This window comes from Labeo rohita, chromosome 8, assembly GCF_022985175.1.
Source record: "Labeo rohita strain BAU-BD-2019 chromosome 8, IGBB_LRoh.1.0, whole genome shotgun sequence".
Lineage (NCBI taxonomy): Eukaryota > Metazoa > Chordata > Actinopteri > Cypriniformes > Cyprinidae > Labeo > Labeo rohita.
In genome coordinates, this window is record NC_066876.1 from 31,567,152 (window position 1) to 31,587,583 (window position 20,432).

General features: G+C 29.4%; 1 protein-coding gene across 4 annotated transcripts in view; it reads left to right on the forward strand.

Annotated features, from left to right (window-relative positions):
- fbxl17 (F-box and leucine-rich repeat protein 17) overlaps window positions 1-20,432 on the forward strand; it is a 269,969-nt gene that overhangs the window by 180,580 nt on the left and 68,957 nt on the right. For all 4 annotated transcript variants that reach the window (XM_051118072.1, XM_051118073.1, XM_051118074.1 and 1 more), the window contains exon 8: window positions 12,702-12,778. In XM_051118072.1, coding sequence (XP_050974029.1) covers window positions 12,702-12,778 — 77 coding nt within the window. The remainder of the gene's footprint in view (window positions 1-12,701; window positions 12,779-20,432) is intronic.

The following is a 20,432-nucleotide window of genomic DNA, read 5'->3' on the forward strand; positions in this document are numbered from 1 at the left end:
TACGTATTTTATTTTATTTTTTATTTATTTAATTTTGCTTGTAACTTATTTTGTGTTGTTTTTATTTTTTATTTTTCATTTTTATTTTATTTCAGTTTCTTTATTTAATTGTTGTTCGTTTTTACTTTTTATCATTATATTACTATTTATTTATTTAATTGTATTATATTTTATTATATTTTTTCTACACCTCTTTTTTTTTTTTGCATTTCAACACATTTTAACACTAAGTTATCATTAATCATCAATATTTTTAAGAATTTAGTTGTCATGATATTGTTTTTTGCCTTGCCTACTTTTATTTATTTAGCAGATGGATTTATTTATTATTTAAAATTCATTTACATTTATTTATTTAACAGATGCTTTTATCAAAAACAATGTACAACATAGGAATACAACATACAGTACAACATTTACCTGAGTAAATCCATTTTTTTTATTTTATTTTATTTTATTTTATTTTATTGTGTCTCACATTTTACCCCAAAATCAAAAGAAAGAAATTAGAAATGATATTTTACGTAATCACCTTAAAACAGGTTTAATTTCTTTTTTGATTTTTGCATTATGGCACATTTTTATTTTATCATTAACTATTAATATTATTAAGAATTTACATGTCATGATATTGTTTTTTTGCCCTGCCTTTATGGTAAAAAAAAAAAAAAAAAAAAAAAAAAAAAAAAGAAAATTATGTGGCAATGCAAACAAGTATTAATGGTGCTAAAACGATTCTATTTTAATTTTAGGATTAAATATGAGCATGTTCTTGAAGTTTAGTGAGATGTACAGTATATCTGTATAATGTATAATGTTGTTCTCTCTCAGACTGAAGTTGAGGCGTTTATCTGCCGCTTCAGTGACGGATCTCATTACGGACGCACCGAATCGCTTTAGAAACACGTCGAACAGGCGTACAGTAGCCGATTCACATCAGTCACAAGTAAAAGCAGCTGATAATTCGATGCATTTCAACATTTATCATGTCCTTTATATTGCAGATAGCGTTTGTAAAGTTTTCGTGGTTCTGTCGTTGAGTCTGGGCCGGTGCGATTGGATCCCTGTGGATTTATCTTCATTAATTGCTTCAACTTCTTTTCCTGTGGCTGTCTGTAGTTAGTTTTGAGGACGCTTTGCGATAAGACTCGTTGTGAAGTTCAGATAATGGGATTGTGATGAAATCTCTGAAAGTGGCAGAGGAATATTCACCTTGAAAAGGGATAAACAGGGTTTTTCTGCTTCACAGCTTCTTCCTTTGCTCTCCAGCAGGATCGAATCGCGTTGGCGCGAGATCAAACGCGATCCGTTCGGAAGTTCGTTTGAGATTCTGGCCGCTGGATTGGAGAAGCTCCAGCCCATTTGCGGGAATCCTAATGGCTCCGTGTCACTCGGGTCTAAAGATCCCCTCTGCGTCTCTCTTTGTGCTTTTTCGGGGAAAATTGCATTAAAGGTCCTTTATGAGCTGCTGCTTCCTAAATGACTTGAACAAGTCCGGTAGCTGAACTCTTATGAAGCCATTTTTATTCATTACTGAGATTCCCAGCGCAGAAATACAGATGATGGGCTCTTGAAATCCAGTTTAAAAAGTCACTGAAATACAATAAATGTTTAGTCAGTCCAAACGGGAGTGCGCAAAATGACACAATCTGTTTAAATGCAGTTTAATGCATCTTTTGGGCATTATGGCAAGAGTGAAATACTGAGTTTTTCTTTTCTTTTTTGTTTATATGTTAGTATTTAATTTAATTGTATTGTATTGTATTGTATTGTGTTTTATTCCATTTTATTATTTCTACACCTGAAGGTGAGTAATGCATAGAAAATAATGCATATTTTATTTAATTCATTTTATTTAGTTTTTTCATTTTTGTTTTATTTTATTTTTTGTTTAATTTTTTTTCATTTAAATTGTTTATTTTATTTTGTCTTTTATTTTTATTATTTTATTTTATTATTAGTTTTCATTTTATTTTCTTATTTAATTTTTATTTATTTTATTTTTCACATTTACTTTTTATTTGTTTATTTAATTTTGCTTTTCATTTTTACTTTAATTTGGTTTTTTATTTGATTTCCATTTTTATTTTATTTTTATTTAATTTTGTTTTTCTTTTTTTACTTCTTTAAATTAATAAATTGAATAATTAATTAATTAATTAAATTTAACTTCATTATATTAATCCTACACCTGTGGATGAATTTATTTTTTATTTGCTAAATTTTGCTTTTCATTTTGAATTTTTATTTTGTTTTTATTTTTTATTATTATTTTTAATTTATTTTTATTTCATTTTGTTTTTCATTTTTACTTTTAAAAAAGTTATTTGTTTATCGGTTTATTTATTTTCATTTTATTATATTATTCCTACACCTCTGGATGAAATAGTTTTTTATATGTTTAATTTTACTTCTCATTTAATATTTTTTTTATTTTTTTTTATTTTATTTCATTTTAATTTTATATTTAAAATTAATTAACTAATTTATTTTATTTTATTTTATTTTATTATATTATTCCTACACCCATAGATAAATTTATCATGAACAAATCGGGAGTGCGTAAAGCAAGCAAATCTGCTTAAATGCATTTTAATGCATCTTTTGGCCTGGCGAGAGTGAAATACTGCATTAAGCCGTTTGCATGATCCATTATTAATGTGCTTGTAAATCATGCACATTATGATTTGGGACATTATGATTTAGAAAGCGTCCCGTTTAAACCATGCCAACAAATCTGTTTTCATTGCTAACCAGCAGAGACGGAGGGAATTTATAGATGTGAAACAGTTTAAGAGTTTCATTCAATGCATCATTTCCTGATGAGGAAGCCAACATTTGTAAAGAAGGAAAGTTAAAAATGACCGCTCGTATATTTTGGTAATACCGTGGATGTATCTTGTTTAGTTACCTGTTGATCATGCTGTTAAAGCTCTTTGTTTTTTATCCTGCTATTGAAGCGCTGAAGGTAATGAACACTAATTAGTTTGAGAGAGCTTGTAGTGTAATGGGCGGATGTTCATTTTTATCGTGGCCCGACATCTGAGGCATATTTGCTGTAATTAAAAGCAGGCCGTATAATTGAAGAACCTGCTCTCTGTCGAGGTATGTGGAAATGACATGTCAGGCTGAAGCTCTTACCTCGTTCTCTTCTATATTTCACCTCGTTTTCTCCAGCTCTTCATATCCATTAGCCTAATGAACACGCCGCTAATATCGCTGCCCGCGTTCTCATTAAAATAAACGGCCGTGATCAGAGCGGTCGATCGCGTCGCATGACGGACGGCTTCGGTCCACGTCTGATGCGGTTTCGTCGAGTTTCTCCGTAGGGACGGATTCGGCCTGGCGTTTCCGTAAACAGCGTCTCATTTGAGTTCAGCTCTTTGTGGAAGTTGCTGAAGTCAATCAAACGTGGCCTTCACTTTTAATTGGATGGAAATAACAAACAGGGCCGTTCGATGGCTCATTTGGGAAACTTCAGATGCGCTCGGCAGAGTCTCGCTGAAAAGACAACAGCGATCCGATAACGTCTGTTAACTCCTGATGAATGAGCTGTTCATCATCTCAGCACTTTTATTACACTTCAGCTTGTTTTAAATGAGGCAAGAACTTTATATGAGACAAATATTCACAATAACAGATTTCATCCGCTGTCAATGCATTACAGAATATTTTAATTGCACATTTTTTTTGTGGTTTGTTAACATTAGATTTACTTTATCACAGGATTATTATATTGTAGTGATCTAAAACACCCCATAAAATTGTTTTTTTCTTAAAACTTTTTATTTTTTTTAAATTTCAGCTGTTTCTTAAAAAATTTTACATTTTTTAAATTTTAAAAAAGCTTAAACTTATTTTCTTTCAGCTAGTTGAATCAAGTTTTAAATTAAAGCACTAAAATTACAAAAAAATAATTAAAATAATATAGACATAAAATAATAAAAATTACAACAAAATTACTAAAACTTGTTCTCATTTTCTTTTAGTGATGTATTAAAATAACTAAGCAGAAATAAAAATGAATAAAACATAAAGAAATATTTTAGAATATAGTAGCTAGTAATAATTAATAAATAAAGATTACTATAATAAAATAAATTATTTTGTAAAGAGGTTAATCTTTTATGTATGAATAACTGAAATAAAAACAGAAAATAAAAAAATTAAACAAATGCTAAATATTAATAAAATATCTTAATATAATATCTCAATACTAAAATAACACTTCTTCATTGTTGCACTGATGTAGGATTATTTTAAATATTTTTTTTTTTTACTTAATTTGTTTTTTTGTTTTTTTGTTTGTTTTGCATTGCTCATAATTTTAACAAAAGCCTGAAAGTGCAGAATAATATCTAGTTTTATATCTGTGATCTGTATTGTTAAAATATTATTTTATATTTCTCCTGTTGATTTTATCACAAAAATTGTTTTTTATTTATATATTAATTTATTTGATATCTGTATATTGTTTTGTTAACTTTTAGAATACCATAATAGTACAAATAAATTATCATTTATTAAACAAATATTAATAAATATTATCTTTTTTTATATATATATATATATATATATATATATAAGAATAATAAATATTAATGTTATATATTAATTTATAATTTATAAATCTGTATTGTTAAAATGTAGATTTTATTATAAGTATTTAGCATTAAGATAATTCTTGAATATTTCTCTTGTTGATTTTATCCCAAAGATTGCACAAATACAGTGAATATTTGATAAAAAGCAGTCTGCTTGTCTAGTTCTCCTTTGTTATAAAAGCTGATTTTATGTGTGAACAAAGCACAAGAGTCAAAGACAAAAAACATTTGACAAGCACAACATTTCCAGTCATGTATAAAAGGCTTTATTAGGACGTATAAAAAGAAATTTACAGCAGGAATAATTTGGTAAAGCGTTCTGCGTCTGATCCGCCCCTCCATTTCATTAAGACTCCAGTCGTTTACGTTCCAGACCTTGAGTCTCTCTGCGCTTCAGTTTGTTTTGTTTTAGTTTGGAGTCTGTCAGAAGCAGATTTGACGGGTTTTGTTGTGTTATAATGGCGTTTCAGGTAGTTTGTGTTGAATGGCGGAAGCGCGGCCTTGAGTTTGCGTCTTAAAATGGGGGTTTCTACTCTGTGAATTCCTCTTTTCTGTCTTGACCCGTCTGTGGGTTTGCGTCTGTCTGGCTCTTTTGTGATAAATGGGCTCTTTATGCGCGGCTCTTATTGTTGTGTCGGTCTTGTCTTCTTGTGAAGATGTGAGGAGCGACACACTAATGTTTCTTATTAAACATCGATGGCGGCGGCGCTCCTGCTGCGTGTGAACATTACCGACGTCTGTGAGACGCATTCAGATGCTGCTTTGCTTTACAGTTCATTCATCAGCATGAGTTGAGAAATATTTCTTCATTATGTGCTTTAGAAAACAGTTTTATTTGTACGTTTATTTACTGAGGTCACACTCATCAAAGTGTCTGACAGAAATTAAATCAAACACGTTTAGAGAGCTTGATGGTTAAAACAAACGGAAAACATTTCTATTTTATTAATTTTATATGTATTATAAAGATAGTTCATAATTACTATAAAATAAAATAAATTTAAAAAATATTAAGAATGTAGCAATGTAATATTTATTATTAAAACAAGCATTACAATGTTATATTTTTAATATTTTAACTATTTTTTTTATTATATATTACATATATTAAAATTGTGATAATATTACAATGTTATATTATTTTCTTTTTTAAATTAGATTTTATTTATTTTGCATCTAGATTTTCTGTAACTAGTATTACAATGTTATATTTTTAATACTTTTATTTACTTTTTAATTATTATGCATATTAAAATTGTGATAATATTACAATGTTATATTATTTTCTTTTTTTAATTTAGATTTTGTTTATTTTGCATCTGTATTTTGTTCATTTGTAGAATATGGTAGCTACAAATAATTAATAAAGATTACTGTTAATAAAATGAATAAATATTTTAAGAATTTGTAAAAGGTCTACTTTATTTATTTAATATTTATTTTTAAAGATAATTTATAATGATTATTATATAAAAGAAAAAAATTAAATAAAGTAATGTAGGATTGATTATTAAAAACAAGTATTACCATGTTATATTTTTAATATTTTTATTATTCATGTATGTATTATATATATTAAAATGGTGATAATTAATGATAGATATTACTGTTAAATGTATTTTTATTTATATTTTATTTATTTATATATGTATTTTATTGTTTTGTTCACTCACAGAATATAGTAATAGTAATAATAAATGATCATTATTTTAAATAAATATTAATAAATAGTATCATTATTTTTTGAAAGGTCTCTTAAAGTGTACATAAATTAATATCAATTATAAAAAATAATAAATATGAATGTTATATATTTTTATTTTTTTATATATAATTTATAAATCTGTATTTTATTAGTATATTTCTTTTACGTTTAGAGCATAGTAATAATAATAATAATTTAATATTTAAATGTATTTTTTATTATTACATGTATTAAAATAGTGATAATTAATAACAGATATTAGAATGTTATAGAATTTACAGTTTTAATTTAGATTTTATTTATTGGGTATCTGTATTTTATTGTTTTGTTCACTTTTAGAATACAGTAGCTAGTAATAATTAATAAAGAAAGATTACTATTAATAAATGTGAATAAATATTATTATAATTATTTCATAAAGAGGTCTATATTTTATTTTATATTTATTTATGAAGATAATTTATAATAATAATAATAATAATAATAATAATTATTATTATTATTATTATTATTATTATTATTATGTAAAATAAAAAATAAACACAAAATATTAAAAATAAAGCAATGTAAGATTGATTATTACAAATAAGTATTACCATGTTATATTTTCAATGTTTATTTATTTATTTTATATATGTGTTTGTTTTGTTCACTTTTAGAATATAGTAATAGTAATAATAAATGATCATTATTTTAAATAAATATTAATAATTAATAAATATTACCTTTATTTTTGAACTAAGAACTATAATATCTCAATACTAAAATAACACTTATTCATCGTTGCACATCGTTTTTTTTTTCTTCATTTATTGATGTTTTGCATTGCTCAAACCTGTATTCTATTGTTTTGTTTGCTTTTAGAATATAGTAATAGTAATAATGAATTATCATTATTTTAAATACATATTAATAAATAGTACCTTTATTTTTGAAAGGTCTCTTAAAGTGTAAATGTACATAACTTAAAATAAAAATAATAATAACAATAATAAATATTAATATTATATATTTTTATTTTTTATTTATAAATAATTTATAAATCTGTTTTTTATCCATTTTTGTAATTTACGTTTAGACCGTAGTAGTAGTAGTAGTAGTAGTAGTAGTAATAATAATAATACTAATAATTAGTAAATATTACCAGTAATAAATATTAATATATGAGTAATAATTAAATTGTATAAAATATAAATTATATACAAGTAATTATTAATGTACAATATACAAGTATTTATAAGTAATAATTAAATACAAATTACAATGAATAAATATTAATTATAAATGTTAATTCATATTCATTTGAAAGATGTCTTTACTCAAAAATAAATCTGATCTTGTTTTTGCATAGAGGATAATGTAATTCTGATCAGTAATAATAGCTGTACTGGCCCTTTAAAGCAGGATCATTAATGTGTTAGTACAGTATGCGGTGATCACAATATAGACTGTAAATTAATTTATATGTTATAAAATGTTGTCAAATCTAGCAGTAAGTCTGATAATCTTAGTTTGTGAAACGCTAATGTGTTTGTGGTTGGTTATGTATTGGCGGTCCGTCTGCGAGTGTGTCTCGCTGTCCTTGAACGTCTGTCCTGCGTCTCGTGCTGCTGACTGATGAGGTCACTCACTGGACATCTGTTCTGCGCTCTGATTGGTGGCGGCGGGTGTCAGGGGGCGTCGGCACACATCTGATGCGTGACACCTGACGGCTTTATTATTGTCTTTGCGATGACACAGACACCTGCCGTCCCGCTCCATCCCGCTCCGCTCCTCTGATCTCCGGCTGCTCCTCCTGAACTGTGAATAAGGTTCAGTAGGAGGCCGTTCACACAGCGCCTGTGTGTTTAATGCAGTTCAGCTCTGAATCTGGAAGATCCGGGACTTACTCATAAAGGAACTGAGAGCATGTGTAGATTTTATTGTATCATTTTGCTATTGAAGTACTTAATTTTACCATGACAAAAGTCTTTTTTGCTGATATGGCAAGAAAGAAACAACAACAACAACAAAAAAACAATTAAATCAACAAATCCAATATTCATGAATTATTATTTATTTATTTTTATTACAATTATTTTATTACAATAATTGTTGCAATTAAAATTATTTAAAATATTTCATATTTATTACACATATAATTAAATATTATTAAAATTAATTTACACATATTTATTAATTTTTAAATTGTATTAATTAATTATTATTTTTTATGTAACTTTTTATTTTTTTAAACACAATTACATAACAAATAAAAATAATATTAGAGCTGTCATTATTTATTTCTTTACAGCTTCATTTTTATTTTTGTCAATTTCAGCTAAATTAAAATGAGAAATGTTTACTCATTTTTAGTAGTTTTTAAAATTTATTTGCAGTTATTCATTTTTTTTAGTTAATTTCAGCTAAATTAAAATGAGAAATGTTTAGTCAGTTTTTGTAGCTTTTACATTTTTTATTTGCAGTTATTCATTTTTTTGTCAATTTTTTAAAATGAGAAATTTTTATTTTTTTGCTTTTAAAATTTTATTCAGTTATTCATTTTTTTGTCAATTTCAGCTAAATTAAAATGAGAAATGTTTAGTCATTTTTTGTAGCTTTTAAAATTTCTTTAGTGTTTATTCATTTATTTTAAGAAATGTTCAGCTGTTTTTAGTAGTGTTTTAAATTTCCTTTGTAGTTTTTATTAATTTTATTTTAGTCAATTTCAGCTAAATTAAAATGAGAAATGTCTAGTTATTTTTAGCCGCTTTTCAAATTTCTTTGCAGTTTTTATTCTTTTTTTTTTTAGTCAGTTTTAACTAAAATAAAATGAGAAGTGTTACATCATTTTTAGTAGTTTTTAAAATGTCTTTACATCTTTTATTCTTTTTTATTTGTCAGTTTTAACTGAATTAAAATGAAATGTTTAGTCATTTTAGTAGTAAAAAAAAAACGTAGTTTATGCCCTTATTTATTTTCACATAATTACATTTATTTATTCATTATTTTTATTTTATTTTTTCATTTATTTATTTATTTTGGTTAATATTTTTTCTGCAGGCTTGGACCTCTATATCTAATATTAGTGCAAAAAACAGTAACAGTTTGGACAGTGTGTATTGGTACTTAATAAAAATATATGAATGCATAAATAAACATTAAAAAAAATGTTATGAAGAATAAAAATATTTTTTATTTTCTTAGCCATTTTTATTTAGCTGAAGTAAAATAAGTTTACATTTTGTGTTGTATGCAAGTGTTTTTATTTTAGTTATTTTATTTTTAATTTTAGTAATTGTATTTTTATTTTGAAATACAGAAAACAGAAGTAGTTTATGTGTGTATTTGGTTAATGATGATTGTGGTTGGAGGCGTTACTGGTGAGTTAGTGAAGGTGATTGACTTGAGTTGACATGATTGCAGACAGATCTGCTAGTAAATACAGCTGTTTGAATCATCATAATCACATTGTTTTGATATCAATATAAACTAAATTAACTTTGGTTAATCATAACAATGCCACGAGTCCATGTGTTTCCATTGCGTGGAGCTGGACTTTGATTCCCAATGCTGTCAGTCACCAATCAGCCGCTCTGATTAAAGTAAACACGCTAATGACACACAAAGGCTGCGGAGGCGTGATGAAGACGTGTCTTCATCATCATCAGTGTGTTTTTACTCGTCTGTCCTGATTGTTGTGGCGAGTCAGATCTTTCCCCCTCTCTCTCTCTGTCTAAGTGTCCCTCGCTCGCCCGCCGTTGCTCTCAGCCTAATTGGCTGACGGTGGAGTGTCTTTGTCGTCATGGAAACTACTTTAATGTCCCTTTATTGGACATCACGGCCTTGAGTCATGGCCGCAGGAAGGGGAATTAGTGAGGAGAGGAAACGGAGAGCGAACCACCGTAATGAGAGTGATTTCAGACGATCAGCCTACAGTAAGATAAAAGCTGCATTATTTCCATCAAATTACATGCTTTTAAATCATACGTATGCTCACATCAGGATTATTATAGTTAACCAAAACTAAAACCATTAAAAAAAAAAATGTAATTACTTGAAATAAAAAAAAAATAATAATAATGTTAAAGGAAACAAAACAGAAATAAAATATTACAAATTAAGTAAAAAGTCATGTATGCCTTTATTTATTATTTGTTTTTCTATAATTGTTTAAATTTTTTTTTAAAAAAAGCTATTTGTTTGTTTGTTGGTTGGTTGTTTTTTATTGTTATTATCATCATTATTTTATTTATTTATTAATTTTTTTTTTTGCTGGTTTGGGCATTTATACCTCCTCATAAACCATAGTTTGCCTTGTGCTTAGATCTGCTCATTTATTCTGAACCTCATATGAGGACTGGACTGGAGTGACCAGACTCTGGGCCAGATGAACTGGTCTGATCATCTCTGGGCTGGATCGGGTCACAGTCAGGGTAAAACAGACGGACAGAATTGTAGAAACTCTACTAGATTCAGTTAGATGGAAAACATTTCTGTGCATTAGATGGTGAACATCTCCAGAGTAGCAGCTTTTGGGTTGATGTAGCAGCAAGAAGTCCTTGATGGTGTCAGTTTATTTTATTTTATTTTATTGTAATGCAGCAGGTTTTCACTTTTATTTTATTAAATTTTAATTTTAACTTTGCAGGCTGAAGCAACAGATTTTTACCCATTGTTCATTTGATTTAAGACTTTTCAAAATTTGTAAAAAATATTTTACATTTAAATTTAAGATTTACAATTTTGCAGGTTTATTTTATTTTTTCATTAAGAAGCAGTTTTACTTTTATTTGATCAAATTTTAACTTTAACTTTGCTTACTGAAGGCACAGGCATTTAGTGTATTTGCTTGTATTTATTTATTTATTTGTTTATTTATTCATACATTAATTTTTTTTTTGGTTAGTTTTATTGTATTAGTTTTTTTCCCCCCAAAATCTAGGAGTTGTTTTGTTTTGTTTTTGTTTTATTTTATTTTATTTTATTGTGAAGCAGCAGTTTTTTAACTTTTATTTTATTAAATTTTAACATTAACTTTGCAGGCTGAAGCAACAGGTTTTTGCTTTTACCCATTATTTATTTACAATTTATATATATTTATTTATTAGATAAAAAAAGATTTAAGAGTTTTCAATTTTTTAAAAATATATGTTAAATTTAAGATTTTTTTCAGAATCTTTTTTGCCTATTGTCATGGTAAAGCAGTAGTATTTTTATTATATTTTATTTTATTTTATTTTATTTTATTTTATTTTATTTTATTTTATTTTATTTTATTTTATTTTATTTTATTTTATGTTATGTTATGTTATTTGTTTATTTTTTAATTAAATAATCCTAAAACTTCACCTGCTGTCATGGTAAAGCAGCAGTTGTTTACATCATTTTAATTATTTATTTGTGTGTTTATAATTTGTTTTTCCTATTTATTTATTTATTTATTTATGTTTTTTTTGGCCTATTGTCATTAAGAAGCAGCAGTCTTACCTCTTTATCAAATTAACTTTAACTACATACAGAAGCAACAGGCATTTACTGAATTTGCTTTACTTTAGTGTAGGTTTATTTTACTATTTTTTTCCCCTCAAAATCTTAAAAATTTGCTTATTTATTTTATTTTCAGTTTAGTTTAGTTGATGGCAGCTGGTGATGTGAAAAAATAAAAAATATTATATATATATATATATATATATATATATATATATATATATATATATAAACATTTAAGCAAAAAACTAATTTCGAGTCAGTCTTGTCCTTTGAATTTTCTCTTAATATTCCTGTTCACTCTTGTGCTGCGTCTTGTATGCTGAATATGTTTACATGCTCTATAAACCAAAACTTTCCTGCATGCATTATTGTTTTAGATGTGAGCGTCTGTCAAATGCATGAATGCAACTGTGATTGAGGTCCTCAGTTCATTTCCTACACATCATGTACATCATGAAGAGTGTTTGTATAAGCTGTGGATCTGAAGGCTGAACTCTCTATAGAATAAATGTTGCTCTAAAATTTAACGGGTCAAACAGACGTGTCAGTTTTTACAGGTTTGCTGTGATTGTCCTGCTCTTCTCTATCACGCATGCAACAATTTCACATCCGCTGACGTGTCTTTGAAGTGGCAGCATTGGCAGTTTGAGCACGGAGGCTTTTCCCATCTGAAAGCCCTTTTAGTTTTTAATCAGAGTCGATTCAATTAAATTATTAATTTTCTTCCCGAACACTTTTGAGGTGCAGATATGAGATCAGTGGAGAAGAAAGGGCCGGCGGTGTGTCACGTTTAATGGTTGGGTTTGAGGAGAGTGTGATGTAATTACGCTCAGGTGATGGAATTGCACCTGCTTTGATTAACGAGCGTGTGCCGATGGCCGCAGACCCTCACTGACCCTCTGCTGTGTGTTTGTCTGCAGGTGTGTGGAGATCATCGCTAAAGAGGGTCGGAGTCTGAAGGAACTCTATCTGGTGTCCTGCAAGATCACCGATCACGGTAAGACTCAGATGAGTTTGGATGCACTTCGTTTCGTTTCCATATGTCTGAAACATGAACACTTCAGGCCGCAGGAGCTTGATGTCGGGTTCCGAAACGCTGCATTGTCAGGGTTACAGGGGGCGCTAGAACAGACATGAACTTTAACCTTTAGTCTTCTTACACAGTTAGTTTTTATATATATATATATATATATAGTAGTCAACATTTAAAGTGGATCAAAAAAGTTCATCAAAGTTGTCCTAAGACAAGAATGAGTATTTGTTTTGCTTTTAGGACAACTTTTATGAAAGCTTTTGATCCACTTCAAATGTTGACTACTGTGTGTGTGTGTGTATATATATATATATATATATATATATATATATTTTTTTTTTTAATCCTAAAACTTTACCTACAGTCATGGCAAAGCATGGCAAATTATATTTATAATTTATTTTATCCTAATAGTTTGATCACTGTAACGGTGAAGCAGCAGGCATTTTTATTTTATTTAATTTTAATTTAATATAATTTAAAAAAAAAAAAATGGTTTTTTTTCAAAATCCTAAAACTTTGCCTACTGTCATGGTGAATCAGCTTTTATTTTATTTATTTTTTATTTTATTTTATTTTATTTTTTAATTGTATTTTTCAAAATCCTAACACTTTGCTTACTGCCATTGTGAATCAGCTTTTATATTATTTTTTTATTTGTTTTGTTTATTTTTTTTAATGTTTCAAAATCTTAAAACCTACTGTCTTGTGAAGCCGCTTTTATTTTATTTTATTTATTTTATTTTATTGTATTTTGTTTTGTTTTATTTGTCAAAATTTTAAAAGTTTGCCTATGTTCATGGTGAAGCAGCTTTTATTTTATTTTATTTGAATTTTATTTATTTTATTTTATTCTGTTTTATTTTATTTTATTTATCAAACTACTTTTTCAATCTTTTGAAGCTGCAGTCTTTTGCATTTATTTGTTTGTTTGTTGCAAAATCTTGGCAATCATGGCAAGGCAGCATTCTTTTACATTTTATGTTTTTATTTGTACATGAAAATCCTACGGCTTTCTATATTTGTCCAGGTTTATGTTTTTTAATGTCTTCTCCTCTGTTTGCATAAGAGAACGGCACTCAAGTCGTGTCTTAGTCGATCTTTTGTGTCTGTATTTCACGTCTGGAGTGTGTTTCCGTCCGTACAGTCCATTGAAGCCGTATTAACGCACGTCGTCAGTCCCATCGTTGATCTCTGGCAGTCTGTGGTCCAGATCATACAGTACAGGCAGATAAAGCCTCTGATCCCTGAAACAAAGGCTGCGACAGCTGCATGTGTTCACGCGCTGAATCACGGGCCGCTTTGGGTAATTACTGCCTGCTGAGACTGAAGGACCGAGCTGAGCGATTACTGCGAGCGAACAATAGCTACACGCGCTGCCAAACGTAATGTTAGATGTAACTGTGTGACGGAGCAAAACTCCTCCGATAAGCCGTTCTTCTGCTCAGAGTAATGAAAACACATTTGGCTTTTATTAGCCGCTCTCCTCCCACCGAACGACAGAACAGAGATTTGCTTTAGTGTTTTAAGTGTAAAGGCCTTCAGGAGTAGATTTGGGGGTCAGCAGTGCTCTTAAATGACGGTGTTGCGGTGTGTGTTTGTGTTGAGCCGCTGCCCAAACACTGACCACACGACTGGCCCTGCCTTTCCCATGGACACCAGCGCTGAGAAAATCACTGCCGTCAGAAGCATTACACGTCATTACATGCAGCTGTGTCGATTGCAGTCAGCGGGGCAAACAGTGAGACGGAATGACATGAACAACCTGACCGCTAGACGTACTGGATGAGACACCCATGTAGCGTTATGAGGCCATTTTTAATTTTCCCTTTTAGGCCTGACTACTGTCATGGTGAAGCAGTAGTTATTTACCCTGCTTTTTAACATTTTTAAATTGTATTGAAAGTCATAAGACTGCTTACTGTAATGCCAAGTAGCAGGCTTTAATGAATTTTATTTTAGATTATTTTTCAGAATCCTGTAACTTTAATTTGTTTGTTTATTTATGCCATGGTAATGCAGCAAACTTTTGCTATTTTTAATTTTATTTAATTTTATTTAATTTAATTTAATTTTATTATTTTATTTTATGTATAAATTGGTTTTCAAAATCCTATAACTTTACCTACTACCATAGTAAGGCAGCAAGCTTTTACTATAATTTTTTTTTTTTATTTACTATTTATTTTATTATTTTTTTAATAAGTTGTTTTTTAGAATCATATATAACTTTACCTAATGCCATGGTAAGGCAGTAAGCTTTTGTTATTTTATTTTATCATTTTATTTTATTTTATTTTATTTTATTTATATTTATTGTATTTTTCAAATGCCTAAAACTTTGCCTACTGTCATGGTGAAGCATCTTTTTTTTATTTATTTATTTATTTATTATCAAAATGATAAAACTTTGCCTACTGTCATGGTGAAGCAGCTTTTATTTTTATTTATTTTATTTTATTATTATTTTTTTTTTTTTTTTTTATTTTTTTTTTTTTTCTTTTTCAAAATCCTAAAACTTTGCCTAGTGTCATGGTGAGGCAGCTTTTATTATTATTATTACTATTTTTTTTTTTTTTGTTTAGTGTTATTGTTTTATTTTATTATTTATTTGTTTTGTTTTTATTTAGTTATTTTATTAGTTATTATATTTTATTTGTCAAAATCCTAAAACTTTGGCTACTGTCATGGTGAAGCAGCTTTTATGTATTTTTTTCATTTTATTTCTTTGTTTTTTTTTTTTTTCAAAATCCTAAAACTTTGCCTACGGTCATTGTGAAACAGCTTTTATTATTATTATTATTATTATTATTATTATTATTATTATTATTGTGTTTTATTTTATTTAGTTATTTTATTTTATAAATTAGTTTTCATAATCATATAACTTTTCCTACTGCCATGGAAAGACAGCAATATGTGTGTATCAACATATGTCTTTGAAAGAATTATCTTCTGCTCACTCAGCTGCATTTATTTAATCAAAAATACAGCAAACATTCTGAAATATTATTAGAATTTAAAACAGCTGTTTTCTGTGTGAAAATCTGTTAAAATGTCATTTATTCCTGTGAGCAAACCTGACTTTTCAGCATCATTTTTTTTTCCAGGATTCACAAATGAATAGAAAGTTAAAAGAAAAACAGCATTTATGTGAAATAAAATTCTTTTGTTACATTATAAATATCTTTTTGATCAATTTAATCCGTTATCGATGAATAAAAACATTACTTTTTTAGTCTGTCACAGTTTCCACAAACTATTAAGCATCAAAAGCTGTTTCTTAAGCACCATATCAGCACATTAGAATGAGTGTATAATAAACTCATATCAGATGAGCACTAGGTTAGGACACGGTGTTAGAGTCCAGCGGTCATCTCGGACACTGAGAACATCCTAACTCCATCTCTGCAGGTTTTGGCCGGACGAGCCGCGTCTCTGAAAGTCACTTTAGTGTTTCTTTGGCAGCACTGAGTTAAAGTGCCTGAAGGACAGACACATGATGCTTCTTCACCGCAAACTTTAACCTCTAAATCCTTGAAATCACAGAAACAGACTGCGATTAACACAGTCTTATATGTGCAGCAACAGGTTCACTAGCAGATGCTACTGTAAATACAAAAACATGCAGTTTGTATTTCACCAGCCGTATTTATAGTGTTGAATTTCACTAAAAAGCACATTTGGATTCTCCGGGTCACGTGCGCTCCTCATGGGAAGTCTGATCCGCCGCTAATGTATTTCAGCCCACTTGAGATAATTACACATAAGTGGCGCAGTAATGTGCCGAATCGCCCCGAACTCCTTGCAGCATTTGTTTAACGTCAGCAGAACTCGTAGCGACGGTAATCACGACCCCTCGGCCCGTGATGAATGAGCGCAACATCAAAACCCAACGCTAATGATGGCCTGGAATGCGCCCGATATATCCCGGCGTTTAAAGAAGATTAATGGAGGACACCCGATCCGCCGGGCCTCCGCGGCCTAATGCGGGTCGCTTTAAGGTGACGTCCAACACCGTCGCTCTTCCGAGGGCCGCTAAATACGCCCGTCCTCCCGCGTCCTGCTGCTAATGGAATGATCGGTGGATTTCCTGCGCGGCTCTTGATCAATTGGATAATAGGAGGTTGATTTTTGCATCCGCGTTCTTGGCCGGTTCGAGCTTCTCGTTTAAATTACAGGTGCTTGAGGGCAAAAAAAAAAATGCAACAGGATGCCTCTAAATTCAAGAAAAAGGCACAGAAATGGTCCCGTGCACCATTAGAGTAAATCTATTACATATGTTGCGATTTTAAGTTAAATGTGGAAATGAAATGAAAAGGTCGATCTGCTCATGTTGCATCAAAGATTTATGTTTATGGATTGTTTTTTTGCAGTGTTAACCATTACAAGATCAAAAGCAATAATAATCAACAATGATTTTTGTCATAACATTCCTGTTTTGTTTATTTTACACTGCAAAAAAATGATTTTATTAGTTAGTATTTGAGGTAGTAGTAGAATTTGAGGTTTGAGCCTCTTATTTAAATCTCCATCCAGGGCTGGAAATTACAGGTGATTGACGGCAAAAAAAGAGCAAAAATGTCTTTAAATTTAAGATGCAAGTAATCTGATTTATTTTTGTTTGTTTGTTTGTTTTTTGCAATGCATTCTGTTAATCAACATTAATAATTATTATTACAATATCAAAAGCAGGAATTAATTCAAAATATTAATTTTTATAATTTAATTAATATTAATTATTAAAAAAAATTTTTTTTGTAAGGGTTATTTTTCTGAGCTCATTTGCAGATATTTGTTCTTGTTAAATTTGCTTAATAATGCATTTTTTCAGGGAAAAAAAGAAGAGATATTAAATAATTCTGCTTCTCAAGTTGATTTAAGAATGTTTAGATATTTGTACAAATAAAAAAAATACAAAAATACATAGTAAGAATGGTAAGAGCAATAATCAATAAACAATAATGATTTTTGTTGTAACATTCCTATAATTAATTTCTATTTTATTTTATTATGCAAAACATTATTTTCATCCCTAGTATTTTTGTGTTGTTTTCCAGTACAAATAAAATATCCTAAATAATCCTAATAAATAGTTTATCCTAAATATCCTAATATTTAGTCAAGATACATTTACATGAGAAACAAAATGTGAGTTTTTGCTTAAAACATGGAGAAAAAAATATATAAAATAAAAATCTGCCAATGAGGTCAGGGAATGATTTTTGAAGTTTATTTCTGTGAGTGGCAAATATTTTTTTCTTGTTTTAAGCATACATTTTGACACATTTTTCATTAAAAAAACCTAATATCTTAAGTTATTTTGCTTCTCCAGTAAATATGTCTTGATTCAAGGATGTTTACATATTTGTTTGACATTAAAGATGACGTTTATTACATGTAATAGTAATAAAACTTGCCCTAACAAATGGCCATGGAAAATCAGTCCAAGGGATGAATATTACCGCTTAATGGAAAAGCACATTTCTGGCCGTGTCTCTAGTATTGATTATTATAGAAGTTTGTTGAATCCGTCGGTCATGTTCTCTTCTTGTTGGTGTTTTTCTGCTTTTAATCAGCAGATCCAGAGAGATGCGGCACAGTAATAATGCTCTTGTAATTTCCGCTGTGAGCGCAGGAAATGGACAAACCGTGCTGCGTTCACTTGCTAGAGCACATCTGAAGTACTAACACACGTCGAAGAGCCTCCGTTCGGCTTCCATTAAGTGCTGTTTTCATGTTTTCTGGTTAGTGATTGAGTCGAGCCGCGGTGACGCACAGAAAACATTCAAACTGCTTTAGTTTAATTAGTTTTTGTCATTACTAATGTGCCGCTCATTTATTTATTTATTTATTTATATTAATCTATCTATCATTCATTCATTCATTCATTCCAGTATATATGGAAGAAAAGCAATGAGAAACACTGTTAAACTGATTAATTTACTAAATAATAATATTAATTAAAATAAAATGCAGTCTAGTATTTTTATTTTTTATAATTTTTTTTCATTATAATTTTTTATTTATTTTCTTTGTGTATATATTCGATTTCCATTTTCTTTTGTTTTTGTCATTTTATTAGATTAAAGGAGAAGTCCACTTCCAGAACAACAGTTCACAAATAATTTACTTGTCATGAGTTGCCAAGATGTTCATGTCTTTCTGTCTTTAGTTGTGAAGAAAAAGTATAAATGTATAAAAAAAAGTTTAAATGCAGCTTCAAACGGCTCTAAGAAGGGTCTTATCTAGCGAAACGATCTGTTTTTTTTCTCAGAATATACATTTTTTTTTGTTGTTGTTTTTTTTTTTTTTTACACTTTTTAAGCACAAAAGCTCATGTAGCACAGGCTCTGGGATGCGCGTTCACGACGCTACGTACTATTGAATCAAGTCGAAAGGTCACGTGGAACGTAGGCGAAACTACAGACCCAGTGTTTACAAAGCAAACGCGCAAAGTCTAAGGAAGTGCAAGTAAGTTTGTAAACGCTGCTTACAAACAAAAAGGTACAATGATGTCCTCCTCTCAAGTTGTAGGAGAAAATAAGATGGAGATTTTCGCCGTATTCAGTACACAGACAATAAACTTGCAAGTAGTTCATAGTAGTGATGGGAAGTTCGGTTCATTTTACCGACTCGGACCTTTAAGTCTCGTTCAGCAAAATGAACAAATCTTTTTTCGAGTCATTTCGTTCATTTTAGCGAAATATAATTAAAATGTTACGTGTTACTTCCCTAACACATCTACTGCTTACACAAACGTCGATCACACGACAAACAAGACAAAACTATAATGCTATAAGAAACAGAAAAGATTAATTAATTGTTTACCTGGGTCTTTAGTCTATGATTAGCTCACCTCACCTCTTATCTGACAGGTTTTCAGGTTTGAGTCATTCGTTCATCACGTGACAGCTCCATAAGATGAATGAACAACACAAAAAACCTGAAGACTCGAAACAGGTGAATTCCAGTACAAAACCTAATAGGATGTTGCGCATGCGTCACTGAACGAATCACTGCCCGAGACGACTCGTTCTTCCCAAGTCACATTAATGATTCGTTCAAAATTAAAGAATCGATTAAGAACGACCCATTACTAATTCGTAGCATCGTGAACACGCATCCCAGAGCCTGTGCCACACGAGCTTTTGTGCTTAGAAAGTATACAAATTTTTATTTTTCGAAAAAAAAAATGACAGACCGTTTCGCTAGATAAGACCCTTCTTCCTCAGCTGGGATCGTTTAGAGCCCTTTGAAGCTGCATTTACATTTTTGGAAGTTCAAAATCGGGGCACCAATCAAGTCCATTATATGGAGAAAAATCCTGAAATGCTTTCCTCAAAAACCATCATTTCTTTACGATTGAAGACAGAAAGACATGAACATCTTGGATGACAAGGGGGTGAGTAAATTATTTGTAAATTGTTGTACTGGAAGTGGACTTCTCCTTTAATGTCTATGTAGTTTTATTAGTTAAACTAAATGAAATTTTAAACTAAATGAAAGTTAAACTAAAGTTAAACTAAATGAAATTTTAACTCTAATACCCTTGTACCCTTGCCCTGGTGGCAAATCCGGTCTGTGTCGTCTCATTCTGTCGTCGTGTGAAGTGTTT